A 20889-nucleotide genomic window follows, 5' to 3' on the forward strand; every position below is an offset into this window, starting at 1 on the left:
AATAGACAAATCAATATCTAATTTCCAGTTTATTATTTTTAAGGCTGCCATTACTTTTATTAGTTAAGCCTTATCTCTAATAAAAATCCATCTAACTTGACCAAAAATGTAGGAAAATATAAGAGGATGCAAATCACCATATAAGATATATGAGCATGTAAAAGATATAAAAGTATGAAGCTAATTTTGATGAGAAATGAGAAGAAAAAATCTAAGAGTATTGTTCTGGAATGAATAGATTTCTCCTGTAGACTTTGTATAACAATATGCCATTTACATTCTTTCAAAACATTCAACTCACCTTCATATAACCAGTCAGCAATTCCATTAAAAATAATTCCTTCTTTTCCTGAAGATGTCAGTCTCAATGAACTGCTCTTTACATCAGATTGATAGTAGATGTTATTTTCAAAAATGTAAATCTGGATCAGAAAATATTTCAAACACAGATACAGTTGATAAGATCATACTTTTCACTCTTTTCTGATTGACAGGATTAGTAATTAATTTTATTAAATGTTCACCTTAATGTTACAACAAACTATATCCATATGCCCACATGAATGGATGGATGGACAGATGTACACACACACACACACATTCACAGAAACACAAACCACTATATGTGAATAGAATTGCTTTCAGTAGCTCATGGCTATGAAATTCCCATCTTATTAGCACCCAATTTTCATTTGGATATTTGTGCAATATCCAGTATAGACATTTGTTTCTGCATGCTTTTGAAAGCATTGTCTCATCTACCTTAGTAATCTCTCTCCTACTTTGGGGAATTGGTTTACATATACTTTTTTTTTTTTTTTGCAAGGCAAATGGGGTTAAGTGGCTTGCCCAAGGTCACACAGCAAGGTAATTATTAAGTGTCTGAGACCGGATTTGAATCCAGGTACTCCTGACTCCAGGGCTGGTCCTTTATCCACTACACCACCTAGCTGCCCCTACATTTACTTTTAAATTTGGTACACTCAGTTTGGACGAAAGTTAAACTGGATGCATTTTTTGGTCTGAAATATAATAGTATCTTTGTATTTAGACAATATGAAAATGTCTAAAAAATTTTGTATATATTCTTCTACTTCCACCATTCATTTATACTTTGAAAGTTACTACATTCAAACATTGTATTTGTATACTGTCTTCAACCAAAATTGTCTCTATTTGCATCAGAGTATTCATATGGGGACAGAGTAAGGAAAAATTTTTTCTACTTTTTACTTTTCCAGGTAGATTATAAACTCCAGGGTGTCTTGCTTCTCAGAAGAACGAACAAAAATCAAGTTGTGTCATATATTTAACTAAACTGTTTTGACAAAAATGTTACAGTCAAGCTGTTTTTTTTAAACATTTGGATACCCTGCAGATCTCAAATGAGAGATTCAATCTACAAACCATTGAAAACAAGAGAATCGATTTGCAGAACTCCAGAGTCAGAGTAACTACCTTTATTTCTTATTTTTTGTTAATTATTACTATCATGACCTTGGGTGACTCTTTTATAGCCTTCTGTGGACTCAATTTCCTTTTCTATATTATGAGGGAGTTGCATCAAAGGCTCTCTGATGTCATTTCCAGCTCTAAAAATGTTGAACTTTTATCTGAGATCAAACTCATTATTTCAATAAGTATTTGGAAGAACATTGGATTTGGGAATGTAAGAGACATTCCATTTGAGTAAAGACTGCAAATATAATTATTATAGAAAATAACAATCATTTACACATATTTATACTGTGTTTTATTATATCTAAGATGTGCTTTGTGCTTTCAATGCTCTGTTTTCTGACCATTGTGAAAATGGTATCACAAGAACGTGTTAGACTTAGTCAGGAAAAAGGATTTGGATTTGAAGTCTATATTTTACAATTATTAGATATACATGATCAAGGGCAAGACATATAAAATATTAGGTCTCAATTTCTTTAGAGATAGAATGGGTGTGGTGTGTGTATACACACACACACACACACACACACACACACACACACACACACACACACCCCAATGCGATTTCCTGGGTTTCTATGAGAATTATAATGCTTTATAAATCTTTAAATGCTTGAGGAATAAGTAACAACAACACAACAACAACAATTATTATTATTATTATTATTATTAATATTAATATTAATATTCCCTACATTCATGCTACTAATGGCCTTATTTTTTGCCTTCACAATGTTTTGAAAATATAAATAATTTCTTCCAAACTTTCCCATCCAAAGAGTTTATAATATCCAGTCTTCACTGATTCTTGGAAAGCATATCTCTCACAGGTTTTATTACTGTTTGGATGGACAAATAATAATTATGATTTGATTATCTTCCCATAATGGAAGCAGATGGTATTCCATTTCCAAAGATAAAGAAAAAATAGAACGGATAGCTAAATATGTATTTGGTATAATTGTGAATATTCAAATTTTAAAAATTGAAATAACAAGAAATAACATCTACAATCCTTAGTATTCTGCTGAAACTTTTCTCAAATAAATCTCAGATTGCCATATCCAATGGCCTTTTCTGAATACGCATCCTCTTTACATACAGTGTGGCATTTGATATTGCTGAGATCCTTAACTTTTGTTAAACATTTTTTCCTTCTATTTTTCTTTCCTTTAATTACTCCAACCATAATGTTTCTTTTACCAACTCTTTCCAATTCTTAATTGTATGATTCACAAGTTTCTCTCAATAGCCATATCTTATTATTTCCCTTTTTAATATATCATACACTCACATTAAATCAACAATAATTTCTATTCAAATAATTTAAAACAAATTTTTCATTATCAATCTTATAATTTAGTTTCAGTTATAAATTCTGAGCTGGCTAATAATGGATATGTGAAAGTGTTTGACAACATAGGAACAAAGAGACTACAACACAACCCTGGGAGTTGCCTATGTTTAGGAAGCATGAAATAGAAGGAAATTTTGCAAATGAGACAAAGACAGAACCACCATCAGATAAGTAGGAGAAACCAGGAGAATGAAATGTCATGAAAAATAAAAGGGAAAAAAAAGTAGCAAGGAGAGGGTGTCAAAAGTTACAGAAATCAAGACGAGTGGAGATTAAGAAATAAATATTAGAACATATGAAATCATTTAAATGGATTTTAGTGGATATGAAAGAAAGTGATTATAAACAACAGCAATAATTAAGTATATGATTTTCTTGAGGAGTTTAAACCTGAAGGAGAGAATAGATACTGGAGAATTGGTAGAGGTGATAGATGGGACTAGTGAGATATTTAGTGGGTTGGGGGGAAGACATGAATATACTTGCAGTCAATAAGGAATCCATCAATGTAGAAGAGATTGAATATTGGTGAAAGAATAAGACTCACAGTGTGGCAATCTGCTGGAAAAGATGAAATTGAAGGGACTACTTGTGCCTGTAGAGAGGTTTGTCTTGGCAAAGTAACCTTGTTATGTGAGTCAAGGTTGAAAGTGTAATCCACAGTTTATCATAGACCAATTTCTCTTCCCTCAATTCACATTTTCCCTAAGTGACCCTTTAAGCTTTCGTGAGTTTAATTATAATGTCTTTGAAGATAATTATCAGATATATCTAGTTATTATTAGTCTCTCTTCTGAGCTGTGGTCATGCATCACAAAATTCCCATTGAACTGTTTCCAAATGCATATCCCAGAGAATATGTCAAACTTAAGAAGACTAAAACAATAGTTATCACCCTCTTTTCCCAACACAACTAAATTTTTGAGGGCATCTCTATCCTTCCAGGAATCTAATTTCACAAATTCATCATAATTAACATCCCCCTCTCATTTACCTGAAAAATACAATTAATTTTTAAATCTTGAAAGTTTTTTAGTATTTAGCATTTTTAAGCAATTTTAAAAGCATTTTTTTACCTAAGTATTCTCTCCATTCACATGATTACCACTGTATTTCATGACTTTGTCACCTATTATACTAGCAATAATTGACTCCTGAAAATGGTGAAAATGATTCTTCTAAAGTACAGGTTTAATTGTACTGCCACCTGCTCCTTACTCAGTAAGTTCCAATTGCTCTCTATTACTTCAAGGATTAAATAAACTGTTATCTGCTTTGACCCCTAAAAGTCTGACATGAATCTTCTACCTTTCTACTTCATCTATGTACACTAGAGTTCAACAAAATTGTCTTATTAACTCCTCCTCATAAATGTTACTCCATCTTTCATCACTATGCCTTTCTTTTGTATGACACTTTCATCTGGAATATATCTTTTATTCATCTCTGGCTATAGGATTGACTAGTTTCCTTCAAGGCTAAGCTTAAATGCCACCTCTTATGTGAGGGCTTTTTATTATCCTCTTTACCAGAATAGTAATGTCTTCCCTTTAAATTAACTTGATTATTTTAAAATCCACTATATATGGAAAGATGTACATACATTCTGCAACTGATAAATGGTCAAAGGATACACAAAGGCAATTTTCAGACAAGAAAATCAAAATGATCCATAGTCATAAGAAAAATTGCCCTAAATCACTACTTATAAGAGAGAGATAGATGCAAATTAAAGCATTTCTTAGGTGCCACCTTATACCTCTCAGATTGGCCAATATGACCAGAAAGGATAATGATCAATGTTGGAAGGGATATGGGAAATCTGGGATACTAATACATTGTTGGTGGAGTTGTGAACTCATCCAACCTTTCTGGAGAGCAATTTGGAATTACACCCAAAGGGCAACAAAAATGTGCATACCTTTTGATCCAGCAATGCCATTACTGGGTCTACAGGGTAAAAATCTCACTTGTACAAAAATATTTATAGTAGCCCTGTTTGTGATGTCAAAAAATTGGAAATTACGTGAATGTCCTTCAATTGGGGAATGGATTAACAAACTGTGGTATATGTATGTTATGGAACACTATTGCTCTATTAGAAACCAGGAGGGATGGGAATTCAGGGAAGCATGGAAGTATTTGCATTAACTTTTGCTGAGCGAGATGAGTAGAAGCAGAAAAACATTACATGCCCCAACAGCCACATGGGGGCAATGATCAACCTTGATGGACTTGCTCATTCTATCATTGCAACAATCAGGGACAATTTTTTGCTATCTGTGATGATGGAGAATATAATTTGTATTCAGAGAAAGAATTGTGAAGTTTGAACAAAGACCAAAGACTATTAGCTTCAATTTAGGGAAAAAAACCATTATCTTAGTATGTAATTTTGCTATCTCTTATACTTTATTTTTTCTTCCTTAGGGATATGGTTTCTCTCTCACATTCAACTTAAATCAATGCATACCATGGAAACAATATAAAGATTAACAGATTGCCTTCTGTGGGGGGGGGGAGGGAAGCAAAATTAGGGGAAAAATTGTAAAACTCAAAATAAATAAAATCTTTCTTTAAAAAAAAAAAAGAAATGTGAGGGCAGAGCCAAGATGGCGACAAGAAGGGATTGAGTCTTAGGAGCTCTCTGATAAAATTCATCAGCTAAGGACTCTAACTAAACTTTTGAGAGACAGAACCCACAAAGGGACCCAGTGAGGCAGTTCTCCTACTCAAGGTAACCTGGAAAAGAGCAGAAAGGCTCTGCTCCCCGGGATTGGAGAGGCTGCCTGCCAGAGGGGTGGCCCACCAGAGCCAAAGAACCTCAGCCTGCCGGATGCAGCCCCAGAGCGCTGGGGGTCTCAGCTCACAGCAGCGGGGGGAGTCTCCTGAGCTGCACCCCAAGGAGCACCGGGCACAAAGTGGGGGAACGGTGGGGGACCTCTGCCAGAGCGAGCACGTAGAGCCCAGACCTCAGGGCACACAGCAAGCAGCATCCTCTTTCCCCAGCCCTGATCCAGGAAACAGAAGCAGGTGGAGCCAGTAAGCAGGAGCCCCCAGGGCATGAGCCCATGGAGCTGAAGGAGGGGAGTGAAGAGAGACTGCCTAGCTCTGTCCTCTGACCCCAGAACAGGACTCTGGGGCTCTGACCACATTCAGATCCTGACCACAGGCTAGGCCCCGCCATAGAACAGTAGCCCCCCCCCCCCCCACCTCTGCCCTGTGGCAGAGGGAGGTGCTAATGGTCATTCACAAACCAGGAGGGAGGACAGAGCCACACACTGAGACCCTTGTGGGAGTGTCCCAAAAGCTCATGAAACACCCCAAACCAGGCCCAGGCTGTGAAAATGAGCAAGCAGAGAAACAAAAAGAAGACTATTGAGAAATATTTTGCAAATGAGCCCAAGAAGGACCAAAATACTCAGTCTGAAGACGAGGAAGCACAAGCTCCTGCATCTAAAGACTCCAAGGAAAACAGAAATTGGGCTTAGGCTATGATAGAGCTCAAAAAAGACTTTGAAAATCATATGAGGGAGTTGGAAGAAAAACTGGGAAAAGAAAGGAGAGAGATGCAGGAAAAACATGAAAATGAAGTCAGCAGCTTAGTCAAGGAAATGCAAAAAAAATGCTGAAGAAAATAGCATGCTAAAAACCAGCTTAGGTCAAATGGATAGAACAGTTCAAAAAGTTATTGAGGAGAAGAATGCTTTAAAAAGCAAAATTGGCCAGATGGAAAAAGAGATAAGAAAACTCTCTGAGGAGAACAAATCCTTCAAACAAAGAACAGAATTCAAGGAGATTGATGAATTTACCAGAAATCAGGAATCAATACTTCAAAACCAAAAAAATGAAAAATTAGAAGAAAATGTGAAATATCTCATTGAAAAAAACAACTGTTATGGAAAAAGACTTAGGAAAGATAATTTAAAAATTATTGGAATACCTGAAATTCATGATCAGGAAAAGAGCCTTGACATCATTTTCAAAGAATTACTACAGGAAAATTGCCCTGATATTCTAGAAGCAGAGGGCAAAATAGAAATGGAGAGAATCCACCGATCCCCCAGAGAAAGAGATCCCAAAAAACCAATCCCTAGGAATATTATAGCCAAGTTCCAGAACTCCCAAGTCAAAGAGAAAATATTACAAGCAGCTTAAAGGACACAGTTCAAATATCGTGGAGCTGCAGTCAGGATCACACAGGACTTAGCAGCAGCTACATGGGAAGCTCGTAGGGCTTGGAATACAATATACTGGAAGGCAAGAGAGCTTAGAATGCAGCCAAGAATGAACTACCCAGCAAGGCTGAATTTCCTCTTCCAGGGAAAAAAGATGGACTTTCAATGAACCAGGGGAATTTCAAATGTTCCTTTTGGAATGGCCAGAGCTGAACAGGTTTGATCTTCAGATACAGGACTCAGGTGAAGCATAGAGAGTGAAGGAGAGGGGAGAAATATGAGGGACTTAATGAGGATGAACTGCATGTATTCCTGCATAGAAAACTGACACTGATAATATTCATATGAACCTTCTCAGTTAATAGAGCACGTAGAGAGAGCTTTTATAGTTGAAGCACAGGAGAAAGCTGAATTCGAAGATAAAACATTGTGTAAAAATGGAATCAATAGGAAAAAAAGGGAAATGTAATGGGAGAAAGAAAAAGGAGAGGGGGGGAATAGGTCAAGATATTTCATATAATAAGGTTTTTTTATTACAATGAGCTATTGCAATGATATGGAAGGGGAGAGGCAAGGGGGAATGAGGGAATCTTTGCTCTCATCAGAGGTGACTAGGAGATGAAACAGCAAATATATTCAATGGGGTATAGACATCTGGAGTAAGAAGGAGGGGGGGGAGCAGGGGGGAGGGGTGGGGATGTGAATAAAGGAGGAAAGGATGGACCATGGGGGTAGAGTGGCCAGATATAACACATTTTCTTTCTTACTTCTTGCAAGGGGCTGGGAATGGAAGGCCTGCCTAGGACCATAGGGCCAGGTAGATTCTGGGCCTAAGGGGTGGTATGGGGGCTCAGGGCTTCTTGGCCCCAGGACCAGGGATCTGTCTGCTGTGCCACTCAGTGACCCTACAGCAGAGTCATAGTGAAAGGAGAGAGAAAAAAGAGTGCATGGTAGTGGAGAAATAAGAAAGGAGGGAGTTGCGATCAGCAATGGCAATGGTGGAAAAATATGGAAATAACTTTTATGATGGATTTATCATAAAGAATGAGATCCACCCATGACAGAGTTGTTGGTGTTGGAACAAAGACTCAAGCACATTTTTTGTTATGATTATTTGGGGGAGGGTGTAGGGCAAGTAGGGCTGGATGGCCTGCCTGGGGCCACATAGCAGGGTGATCTTTGGGTGTCTGGGGCCGGATTTGGACCCAGGTTCTCCTGGCTCAAGGGCCAATGCTCTGTCTGCCACCCAGCCACCCCTACTATTCTTACTATTTTATTTTATTTTTGTTTTTTTTTTTTTCTTTTTTTTGGGGGGGGACGTTGCAGGGCAGTGGGGATCAGGTGGCTTGCATGTCACATGGCTGGGTGATTGTTGGGTTTATGAGGCTGGATGTGGACTCGGGTGCTCGTGGCTCCAGGGCTCTTGCTTCATCCATTGCGCCACCTGGCCATACCTACAATTATTACTTTTATTTTTTTTATTTTAATTTTTTCCTCTCCCCTTTACTTTTTTCGCCCAAACAAGTCTATCTATATTCATGGGGGAGCAGGGGTATTTTGTTTACTTGTAAACAAGAATATTTTATTAATGTAAAAAAAAATTTGTACAAAATGAGAATAAAAAATAAATTTAAGATGAAAAAAAAAAAGAAATGTGCATAAAATGTCTCCTCTGATGAGACTGAACATTCCCTGAGGGTATATGTACAACATATGTGCATATGTATGCTTTGCATAAGTATATATTTTTGCTTTGGTCATTGTATATCTAGCTATATGCTAGCATTTAACACGGATGCAATACTGTTTGTTTTTAGACTGCTTAATAGATGAGGATGATGATGATAAGGAAGAGGAGGAGGAGGAGGAGGATGCATCACCACTCTCTGGCAACCTGTTTACTTTTATGTTTTTTTAAGTTTATGTCAGCTTGATTTATCTGATAGCATATTCATTTCTCCCCGTGTTTCTTCCCATTCTTTTGCACCTTGCAAAATTTCTCTAGATGAATCTTTTTGATGAATTTTATATAATTCCTTTGTTTAATTATATTAATAGTGTTCTAGGATCATCTATCAGTCAACATTTCAGCCTTTCCTAACATGACTCAGCCTTGTCTACATGGCTTACTATTCCTGTCCAAACTGTATCACATGCTATTATAGTCTTATTATTTTGATCAAAATCTACACTTTTTTCTCATCTGTACTCACTGATGTCCCACCCATATTTGAAGTTGAAGCTCAATGAGGAATGTAATTTAGCTCAAAAAATAAATAACTTCCCAACAATTAAACCTGTGCAGAAAAAATGAAATAGGTCATTCTGAATGGTAATGAGTTTCTTCTCATAGAATATATTCCAGCAAAGGCTAATGACCACTTCTCGGAAATACTGTATAGGGGAATTTTTCGACATATATAAATCGATGACTTCTATAAGTTTGTTTTTTAATTTCACATTTCTATTAAATAAATGACACATACTAAAATGAGTTCAATGATTTCTCAGAAGAAATTATTATTTTCTGTAATAATACAGAAAAATACAACTCCCTTCCATTTTTATCCTTCCTTATCATAGTCATTTTACATATCTTTGATAATCTCAAATGAATTTCAGATTATCAAAGTTATAGAAAGTAAGAAAAGCCTTCATCACACACGTGTTCCTCCTGTGGTAGGATGATGATGATGATGATGATGATGATGTATCTTTCTTTTTTAATTTTTTTTATTTAAGGCAGTAGGGTTAACTGACTTGCCTAAGGTCATAGAGCTAGGCAATTATTAAATGTCTGAGGCTGGATTTGAACTCAGGTCTTCCTGACTCTAGGGCCACCTAGCTGCCCCATATCTTTCTTTCTTAAATAAAATCATGATATCAGGGAGGTGACAAACAAATGAATTGTATTTTAGTGAAGGAGTGCTCACCTAAGTCACTAGTCCTACTTTTTCCTCTGGATCTCTGGCCAGATATCAATCAGGAAGTTTGAAGATAGCATACTTACAGGAGGATACACACTGTATATGACTAGAGGAAAGGAACATTTGATGATATACAACCTGTGATATTAATCATCTCTGATGGTTGGGATAGGGGAAGGAAGCTAACATGATATCAAGGACAACTAAGTAAAAGAGATAGATAATAAATACAAAATTTTTGAGAGGTATATTATTGTCTAAGGGACTCATTAAAGGAATTGTGCAAAAAAAAGGTTGTACTTAAGTTGGCATGTGAATTGAAGTAGGATTTGCAGAGTTCAAAGTCAGGAGAGAAAACATTGCAATCTGGGGAATGGTTGATGTAAGATTTGAAATCAGAAGATAGGAAATTGTATAGAAAATTGTAAGAGGACTAATTTGACTATAATGCATAGAACATAACAAGCAACAGTGAGAGATAAGCCTGGAAAAGTGAGATTACAGGCAAAGCTTAAAGGGATGTGGAATGGACACTTAATTATGATTTAGTAAACCTGAGGCTAACTCACATATACTTAAACATCAGGTAAATGAGTCTACTGCTTATTTTAATGTTTCAGTAGAAAAATAACACAAAAAAATCAGGAAAAAAAAATAACCATATTCTGAAAAGAGTTTAGATTTATTCTATCAAGAGAATTTGAAAAAGGTGAAGTTTACTTGAATATACAAATCTAATCTTATAGCAAATTTAACTTGAAAAATTAAAATAACAAATAAATAAACAAAAGAAGTCATTTATTATCTAACTATTGATACACGTGTAATGTATATTTTCAGTAGGTAGTACTTCACAACAAGGAAACTCAGAAGTCAGACTTTTCAAACATTCTATTGCTTTCAAACTTTGAGTTAAAATAATTGATGGCATTTTCTAGGGGTTCAGCAGATAAAATAAATTATCTACAATTATTGACCAATAGTTATATTTATATTTGAAGAAAAGATTGGATGAAGTTCAGAATCTATATGAGGATGATATATATATATATATATATATATATATATATATATATACTTTAATTGAAAGATAAAACTATAGAGTCAGAATTTCAGTGATTTCAATTGACTGAAAAATTTAATAGCAATTTTTATTTTCAATGTTCTCTTATACATCAAACATATTGAAGGCATTATTAGAAAGAGTTTAAAATTTAGTCACATATATCTTTTGAAAAATTATTTGAATAGTTCTGCTTTTAGTAATTTTGAATACTTAAAACATAGTATTCATTTTTACAAATAATTATTCTTAAACAAATAAAAAGTCTACTTCAATTTAATGATGAAATCAAGCTTCTAGATGTAAATTGATTTATCATTGGAAAAAATTGGGCTCAAATTCTGGCTGCTACTAAATACTTACTTAATTTGGACTATTGCTTAACATCTCTAATTCTCCTCTATAAAACGAGGGATTGGTTTTTAAGATTTTTTTCCAGATTATTTTCAGATATAAGTCTATGATGCTAGAACACATACAAAGAAGCTACAGTGTTTCCACTGAAAAAATTAAAAGTAACATGAAAAAAATGTTCTTGACCCTTTTATTGCAAGATAGTTAATTAATATCACATTTCCATTCATTATTATCAATGGGTTGAATTGTTCTGATAATTTTATCAGAACAGCTAAAGAATCTTGTCTACCTGTCCCCTTTCTCCCATTCCTTTGCTTGCCTATTTTCCTTTAGGATAGCATAGGTTTCTAATTGAGTGTGTATGTTATTTCCTCTGTAAGTCACTTCCAAAGAGTAAAACTCACTCACTCCCCCTCACCTTCCCCCTCTTCCATTCCATTGTAAAAACTTTTCCTTGCCTTTTTTATGTGAAACAACTTAGTCCATTCTACCCCTTCTTTCCCAATCTCTTAGTACATTCTTTTCTCTTACTGGTACACAAGTAAAAAGATTGAAATGATCCCTACTTGAAATGACCTTATATTCTAATAAGGAATGTAAAAGATACAAATATATACAACAGAACTATATAATCCATAAATACACACATAAAGTGGTTAAATATAATACAGTTTAGGAGAGAGGACACTAGTGGTTTATATGTTGGTATATCAAAAAGGAAAATAAAAATAAATCCCAAGATATCTATAATTAGATATCAAAGTAGTATGGTTTGATCTCAGTGGATACAAATTTGGAGTGGAGCTAAGGAAGGAATTAGATTTAGAAAGAGATATTAGAAAAGCTACATTAGGCAAGTTCTATTACCTCATATGTGTACTGCAGAGTGGTTTATCTGTCACTCATAAATTGTAGAGAATCAAGGTGAAAAGGTTTTTTTTGGGGGGTGTTTTTTTGAAAGGCAATAGGGTTATGTGACTTGCCCAAGGTCAAACAGCTAGGTACTTATTAAGTGTCTGAGGTTGGATTTGAACTCAGGTCCTCCTGACTCCAGGGCTGGTGCTCTATCCACTGTGCCACCTAGTAGCCCTTGAAAAGATTTTTAAAGTTGATATAGATTCCCCTCAGAACTGTGTTCATTGCAAAAAAGCATCCAAAATTCTTGGAAAAAATTCCGATTGTGGGATTGCAAAAATGGAAAGTTCTCATGTTTATCAATGGCTATATGCCTAATGCATTCTAATTTTTAAATAGCCTGAGAAGAAAACAAATTGAAAAAATCACAAGGTGGAACCAACCTTGGCTATCACATATGAACATTTCCTCCCCATATTTTTTAGTCTTTATTTCATGTGATACACTTTTAAAAAATTTTGGTCATTGCTCAATAAATAATGATTCTATGATTCCATGATTTTAGTAAATATAGATTCCGAATTATCATCACTTAATAAGATGTATTCATTTGGTGTTCAATGGAATTTGGATTAATTGGGTAATAATATACTGAAAATGGAGAGTGGCTTATATATTAATTAAACTTAAATATTAAGCAAATGAAGTAGGATTTCACCTATTTGCAATTTATTAGGGGATGTGTAGCAAAAAACAATGCTCCTTTAAATAGTAAATGGGTTACTTATATTTTGCCTATGTCTTTAGTACATTAACTATGTCCTTAGTGTGATATTAAAATATTTAATACAAGAAACAATCAAATTCATGAAAGAAATAATAAAATGAAAATTTATATGCTTTATACTAAAAAGTTTTTGAGGAACAAGTTCATAGTGTTATTCTCTGTCTCATTTCCACTTTTTCTTTGATCAATTTATGAATGACTCATATTAGTTATTTTAATCATTTTTTATCATGTCATTGAATTATTAAATTTTTCACTAATTCCCCTTGGTTGATATGATTAAATCGAAATTCGTTTACCCCAGATTTAAAGACAATCACATTCTGAACTTTTATATGTCATTGTTTTGCATGGTGTCTCTCCCCTTCCCCTCCCTATGTTTTTTTTCCTTAACTTTTATCTTCTCTTCCTTTCTTTCCTCAATTTCCTCTTCCTTCTTCTCATTTCTTTTTTTTTTCCTTTCATTGTATCCCAGGCATTTTACACAGTGAAAGGAGCTGATTAAGAGCTTTATAAATATTTTCCATACATATTTTCCTTCCTTCTGTATACCCTGAATTCCAGTCAAGCTAAACTCTACCTTCACTCCCCTTATTCTTCAACATGCTATTATTTTTACCTAAAAACTCCACAATCCTCTTTCTTAGTTGTAAAAATTTCATAATTTTTCAAGACAAAGCTTAACTCTATCACAATAAGATTTAATTGATTCCTACTCTGAACTCCATTGTTAGAATTTTAATGCATGCATTATGTACTTGTTACTTTTTTTTTGTTTCTTATTCATATATATATAGGTTTATCCTGCCAACTAGATTGTAAGTTACAATGAATGTAGATCTTCTGAATGCAGAACACTTTTTATACAACTCTGTACTCCTGAATTCTCAGGTTATCTGAGGGCATTCCTATTCCATGACTAAGGGCTAGGTAAGAATAAAGAGAAAAGATTTTCCAGTTTAGCATTCCAAAGATATCAATCCTTTCTACTTACCCTCAAACCAAGTCAACAAACCTAAACAGAAAGAGTCACTGAAGCTATAGCTAGGCCAATTATTAGCCATTCAATGACTAGAGTAATTGGCCTTTAAAGGCACAGTCAATTAGCTCCATTTAAAACACAAAAACTTTTTAAAATCTTTTTTCATCAGTTATATTTCTTTCTTTTTTTAATATCTTGATATTTTATTTTATTTTTAATTTACATGTTATAAATGTTTTTCAACATTCATCCCCTTGCATATTATAAATTGCACATTTTTATACCATCCTCTCTTCCCTTCTCTGAGGAAAATGGTCTAGTAAAAGTTTTGCACATCTGTTTCTGCTTAACAAGTTTACATATAAGTCATTTTGTGAATGAGGGATAATTTTGGGAATGGCTTAACAAAGTGTGGTATATGTATATGATGGAACACTATTGTTCTATTAGAAAGCAAAAGGTACGGGATTTCACGGAAGCCTGGAAGGATTTGCATGAACTGACACTGAGCGAGATGAGCAGGAACAGAAGAACATTGTGTACCCTGAGAATTGTGGAGTTTGAACAAAGATCAAAGACTATTACCTTTAATTTAAAAAAAAATGTTATCTTATTATGTAATTCTTCTATATCTCATATTTTATGTTTCTTCCTTAAGGATATGATTTCTCCCTCATCACATTCAACTTAGATCAATGCATAAAATGGAAACAATGTAAAGACTAACAGACTACCTTCTGTGGGGGGGTGGGGGGAGGGAAGTAAGATTGGGGGAAATTTGTAAAATTCAAAATAAATAAAATCATTCAAAATAAATAAAATCTTTCAAAATAAATTTTAAAAGAATAAGGGAAAAGAAAGAAAACTATGAGAGGTTTTCTGGTTTGCATAGGAAGGAAAAAATAAGAGAATTTTTTTTAAATGATCATAAATATACATTCAGATCTGCAGGCTTCTTTCTTGTTTGTTTGTTTGTTTCATTTTGTATTCTTCTGGATTTGGATAGCATTGTCCATAACAAGTCTCTGGGGGCTGTCCAAATTCTTTGAACTTCTGAGAGGAGATGCATCCATCAAAGTCAAATGTATTAATATATACGTAGTTTTCATATGTACAATGTTCTCCTGGTTCTGTTGCCTTTACTCAGCATCGGTTCTAATAATTCTTTCCATGCTTAGCTAAAGTCTGACCATTCATGGTTTAATAATAGAACTCTATAACATTCATAACCATAATTTGTTCAGCCATTCCCCAATTGACTTTCCCTATTTTTTTATGATTTCTTTTGGATATAGGCCTAGAATTTATATTGCTGGGGTATGATCAGTTTTATTGCTCTTTGGGAATGGTTTTATATTGCTTTCCAGAATGATTGGATTAGCTCTCAAACTAACCAACTGTACATTAATATTCAGTTTTCACACAACCTTGATCATTTTCTCTTTAAGTCCATTTATCCAGGCTGATAAATATGAGTTGGTAACACAGAGGTTGTTTTAATTTTCATTTCTCTGATCACTAATGATTTGGATCATTTTTATATGGCTTTATATATAGATTTAATGTATTCATTTGAAAAATGTCTATTCTTATCCTTTGACCATTTTTCAATTGTATATTTAGAAATGAGACTTTTATCAGAACTCTGTGAAAATTGTTTCCCAGTATTCTGTTTTCCTTCTAATCTTAGTGGCAAAGTTTTATTAGGGCCAAAACCTTTTAAATTAACATAGTCAAAATCATGCTTTTCACGATTTATAATGTACAGTATTTCTTTTCTGGTCATAAATATTTCCCCTTTCCATAGATTCAATAGAGTATTTCTTGATCTGTTAATTGGTCTATGCTATCTCTCTATATCTGTAAATCCTGTGCCCATTTTGACCTTATTTTGATATAGGGTATGAGATGTGGGTCTGTACCTAGTTTTTACCATACTTTTCAGTTTTCCCAACAATTTTTGTCAAATAGTAATCTTCTTCCAAAAGCTGATGTCTTGGAGCTTGTCAAACAATAGATTACTATAGTCATTTACTGTGATATCTTTTGTACCTATTCTAATCTACTGGCCCATTACACTATTTCTTAACTAGTACCAAACAGTTTTGATGATGGGCACTTTATGGTATAGTTTTAGATATGGGTAGAATAAAGTCACTTTCCTTTACATGTTTTTTTTTTCTTTTCAACAGTTCTCTTGATATTCTCTACCAGGGCTGTCCAACCTAACATTTAAAAGTTGTCATTTTTTATTTATTGAAACAAAAGACAATAAATTTTGATTTGCCACTTTATAGAGGGTTTTGTGATGGCTCAGCTTCCTTTACTAAAGCATTTAGTAAATCCACAGCAGGCTGCATAAAATTCCACTGCCAGCTGTATGTGACCTATGGGGCAGTATTTGGCCAGTCCCATTTTTGACCATTTGTTGCTGCAAATGAATTTTGTTACTACTTTTTTTTTTAACTTGGTAAAATAGCTACTCCATAGTTTGATTGGTATGGCACTAAATAAGCAATTTATTTTGGATGAAATTGACATTGTCATTATATTATCTCAATCTAACCATGAGCAATTGACATTTTTTCCAATTGTTTTCACACTTCATTTGTGTGAAAAGCTCTTTGCAATTTAGTTGACATGTTTGTCATAGGAAATAGATTCCCAAGTATTTAATGTTGTCTGCAGCTACTTTAAATGGAATTTCTCTTCCTGTCTCTTGACCCAAGGTTTTGTAGTACATATATAAAAATGTTGATGATTTATATGGGTTTACTTATTTTATATCCTGCTGCTCTGCTGAGTTTGTTAATGGGTGAGAGTATATTTTTAGATGATTTTCTTGGGTTCTCTAAAGAAGTTTTGCTTCCTCATTGCTAATTCTAATTCCTTCAATTTCTATTCTCTTATTGATAACGTTAATATTTCTAATTATTTAATGAATAGTAATGGTAATTATGGACACACTTCTTTCATTCCTGACCTTATTGAAAATACTCCTAATTTATCCCCATTACACATAATATTTATTGATGTATTATATAGATACTGATTATACTTTTATGGAAAACTATATATTCCTATACTCTCTACTGTTTGTGATGGGAGTTGATATTGTATTTAGTCAAAAGCTTTTTTAGCATCTATTGAGATAATCATATGATTTCTGTTGATTTTTTTATTGATATGTTCAGTTATGATGAGTGTTTTCTTAATATTGGATCATCCCTGACTACCTGGTATAAATCCTCCCTGATCTTGGTGAATTTTCTTAGTAGTAACTTGCTATAATCTATTTTCTAAAATTTTATTTAAAATTTTTGCATCAATGTTCATTAGGGAGATTGGTCCATCAGTTTCTTTGTTTCATTTAAGTATCAGCACCATGTTAGTGTCATAAAAAGAAATCGGCAGAACTCCTATTTTTCTTTAGATTTTTTCAAGGGTTAAGTGACTTGCCCAAGGACACACAGCTAGGTAATTATTAAGTGTCTGAGGCCAGATTTGAGCTCAGGTCCTCCTGACTCCAGGGCTGGTGTTCTATCCACTGCGCCACCTAGCTGCTCCCTTCTATTTTTTTAAAATAGTTTATAAAGAATTGGAGTTAATTGTTCCTTAAATGCCTTGTAGAATTCACTTGTAAATCTATCTGGACCTGGAGACTTTTCTTAGGATGGTTTCTTAAATTTTTTTTTCTGAACTGGGGTTATTTAAGTATGTAAGTAACTGTACAGGACAAAAGTTATTGTCCTAATTAAAAAAAAAAAAAAATGAAAGAAGAGGAGAAGAGGAAGAAGAAACAGAAGGAGAATGAAAAGGAAAAGGAGGAGATGAAATAATAGTAGCATTTCCTAATTGCATTGGTCCCCAGAGGACAGCTATTACTACTCTTAGATTTTTGAGGGAGATATATTAGAAAATTATTTCTCTAGCTTTTCCAGTAATGTTTGTATGGCATTTCCTGTGAGCCTCTGATTTCCTTCCCATTGTTCAGTCTAAACCTCCTCTTAAATGTAAATTCTCTATAATAATAGAAAGCAAACTCAGCCATTCCCCCTATTTCTCTTCCACCTGTCTGGTGCTTAGCCTTCCAAGTTGCATGCCTGATTCCAGTCATTTCCAGATAGATCATTCCCTGACCCTTTCCCCCAACTCCTCCTTCCACAGGAGGAGGACTAGGCTCCCTATAAAGGTTAGACTCATCCTCTTCTCATTGCTGGATCCATGCTGATCTAAACCCAACTACTGACTCATGGCAGTTTTTCTTTTCTCCCTTACCTGTCCTTGATATTCTCATCAGTCCAGCTTGTAACTGTTTCTTCTTTGTGTAACATTACTACTTCCTCTAAAACTCACTATTTTACTGCTTCTCCAAAGAACTTAACCTTTGCAACTTTTTGAAGTAAAATGCAAATTTTGGAAGTAACCTGTAAACTTATGCAGTAACCTATGTAATTCATGCATTTTTTTAACCCACTGAGTCAGAAATCCTGGTGATTTCCTCTCCCAAAAACCAATCTTTAAAGTCCCTTGGAACCTATGTCTCCTGGCATCACAGTAATGTAATAAAGACAGTTAATATAAAATCTTCTACTATGAACCTGATTATACATTCACAGAAATACAAATAGCACCCAAGGGAAGAGTAGACTTAAACTTACACTAAACATACACACACACACATATATGTATAAACTATAAATATACATATATAATATACATACAAATAATATGCCTTCTTTACATGCACACATTGACTGATTACAGATATTATGTATGTTAGTTGAATAAACTTTAGAATACAAAGTTCCAAGTATTTCTGGATCATAGTTCTCTATCTTAGAAATTTCTTTCATGAAACCAATAAAGAAAATTTGAGCTAATGGAGTTGTTATGAAACTTTAAATCTCCTATCTCATAATACTTTTTATTGATGTAGCTGTTTTTTGATAGTAAATAATAAATTATAAAATTACTTTATTCCATATTTATGCATCTCCCTCTAACATTGCTACTGTCCTCTTCTTTATATTTGGGGTTAGAATGTTCCTCTTTTTTGATACTACTAATACTATTTTCTCCTTAGAAACAAAATCTATAGAAGAGAAAAATATTGTAATAAATAAGTGAAGCAAATAAATCCTTATAATAAGCAAAATGAATCTATACAAAAATTTCATCTCTCTTCACCATGTGGTTATTTATAGCCCCTCTGTGAGGTCTTTGAAATGTTTTATCATAGGTTTCCTGGGTCTGTGATTGGTTAATTATAAAAATAAAGCATATATTCAAATGTTCCAGGTTTTATGCTAACCACTTGGGAAAAAACTCCTTTCTTTTATATCTATCCTATATTCATTTCTTAATGAACATTAAGCAGTTATACAATATAAACTCCTGAAGGAAAGGAATTTATTTTATTCTTTGTATCCTTCTGTAACTTGTACAGTGTTTGACACATTACAGACATATACCAAATACTTTCAGATTCTTTGATTGAAAGAAATGATCAAAACTCATTGCACTGTGGGGGTAATTTTATACTTCCCATGAATTTGGGAATAAAAACATTTTTGGGGGGTGATCAGCACATTTTAATAATCTATAGATATAATTTTTATGATATTTTTGAAATGTGTCAATACCATTCCCATTAGTAGACTAGCATAATAAAATCATACAATTAACAATTATTATTGTGCTAATTTTAAAGACAATGATTCTATTACATTAGGACTTGAAAAAGCTGAATTCTCATAGGAGACAATATGTGAAGGGACATTAATGTGCTTCAGTACATAGCAACAAATATTTTATTGAATTTACAGTTTTGTCATTACAAAACATGCTTAAACCTTGTTAAATATACCAGTGGTGTCAATTTCAAATTGCAAGTTTTTAAAGTTTTAAACATTTCACATGTCATTTCATTTTCCCAATTATATATTTTCCCTAAATCTTATAAACAAATTAAATATTTGATCTTAATAAATAGTATTTCTTTTGATTTGTTAGTCGTTTTTTTTCCATCCACCCCCATTCCTAGTCTATATATTGTTTAGACTAGTATGACCAGACAAAATGTTTCAATGAATTGATTGCAATGTCATCAATTTTAGTCTACTATTGTTTCTTATGAGTGGTAATTCAGAACCAATGAGTTTTGGAGTCAGCACTGAGTATATTTATTCCTACTAGAATTTCACTCTTCATCATAATTTTAAAAAAACTATCAAAAATTTCCTATTAAGATTTATGACTTCAGTATTTGTGTAATGCTACATACCACAGAGGAACCATTTTGCTACTATTACATTGGTTATGTAATTGATGTCTCTTTTATCTCTGTTAAGAATCATCTTGGGGATGGTAGAGAGCACTGGCCCTGGAGTCAGGAGAACCTGATTTCATATCCGTCCTCAGACACTTAATAATTGCCTAGTTATGTGACCCTGGACAAGTCACTTAACCCCATTTCCTTAAAAAAAAGAATCATCTTGCTTGGGGCACAGTGAATAGAGAACCAAACCTGGAGTCAGAAGGACCTGAGTTCAACTATGACCTTCAACACTTAATACTTGCTTAGCTGTGACACCTTAGACAAGCCACTTAACCCCATTACCTTGCAAAAATGCAAACAAATAAACAAAAACAAAAGGATCATCTTGCTTATAAAAAAAATCAAGAATTGCCCATGACATTATAGAGTCCAATAATGAGGGTATATAAGAGACATAAAGACATGGTTTCTGATACATGTTGAATATTTGTTTATATGTGCCAAAATTGTTAACAAAATATTGAATACCATTTTTAGATTGAAAAAATATAAAACTAAAGATGGTATAATAAATAACTTCATTTGTAATGGCTTTATCTTCATGGGTAATACTACACTTAACTTATTAGAGGGGTATATTAA

General features: G+C 33.7%; 1 protein-coding gene across 1 annotated transcript in view; it reads right to left on the bottom strand.

The window, feature by feature from the left end:
- The window catches only part of DPP10 (dipeptidyl peptidase like 10), a 1029304-nt gene that overhangs the window by 100732 nt on the left and 907683 nt on the right, over positions 1 to 20889 (bottom strand). The window contains exon 8 of the mRNA XM_074215016.1: positions 302 to 422. Coding sequence (XP_074071117.1) covers positions 302 to 422 — 121 coding nt within the window. The remainder of the gene's footprint in view (positions 1 to 301; positions 423 to 20889) is intronic.

The sequence above is a fragment of the Macrotis lagotis genome, chromosome 1 (genome assembly GCF_037893015.1).
Source record: "Macrotis lagotis isolate mMagLag1 chromosome 1, bilby.v1.9.chrom.fasta, whole genome shotgun sequence".
Taxonomy (NCBI): Eukaryota; Metazoa; Chordata; class Mammalia; order Peramelemorphia; family Peramelidae; genus Macrotis; species Macrotis lagotis.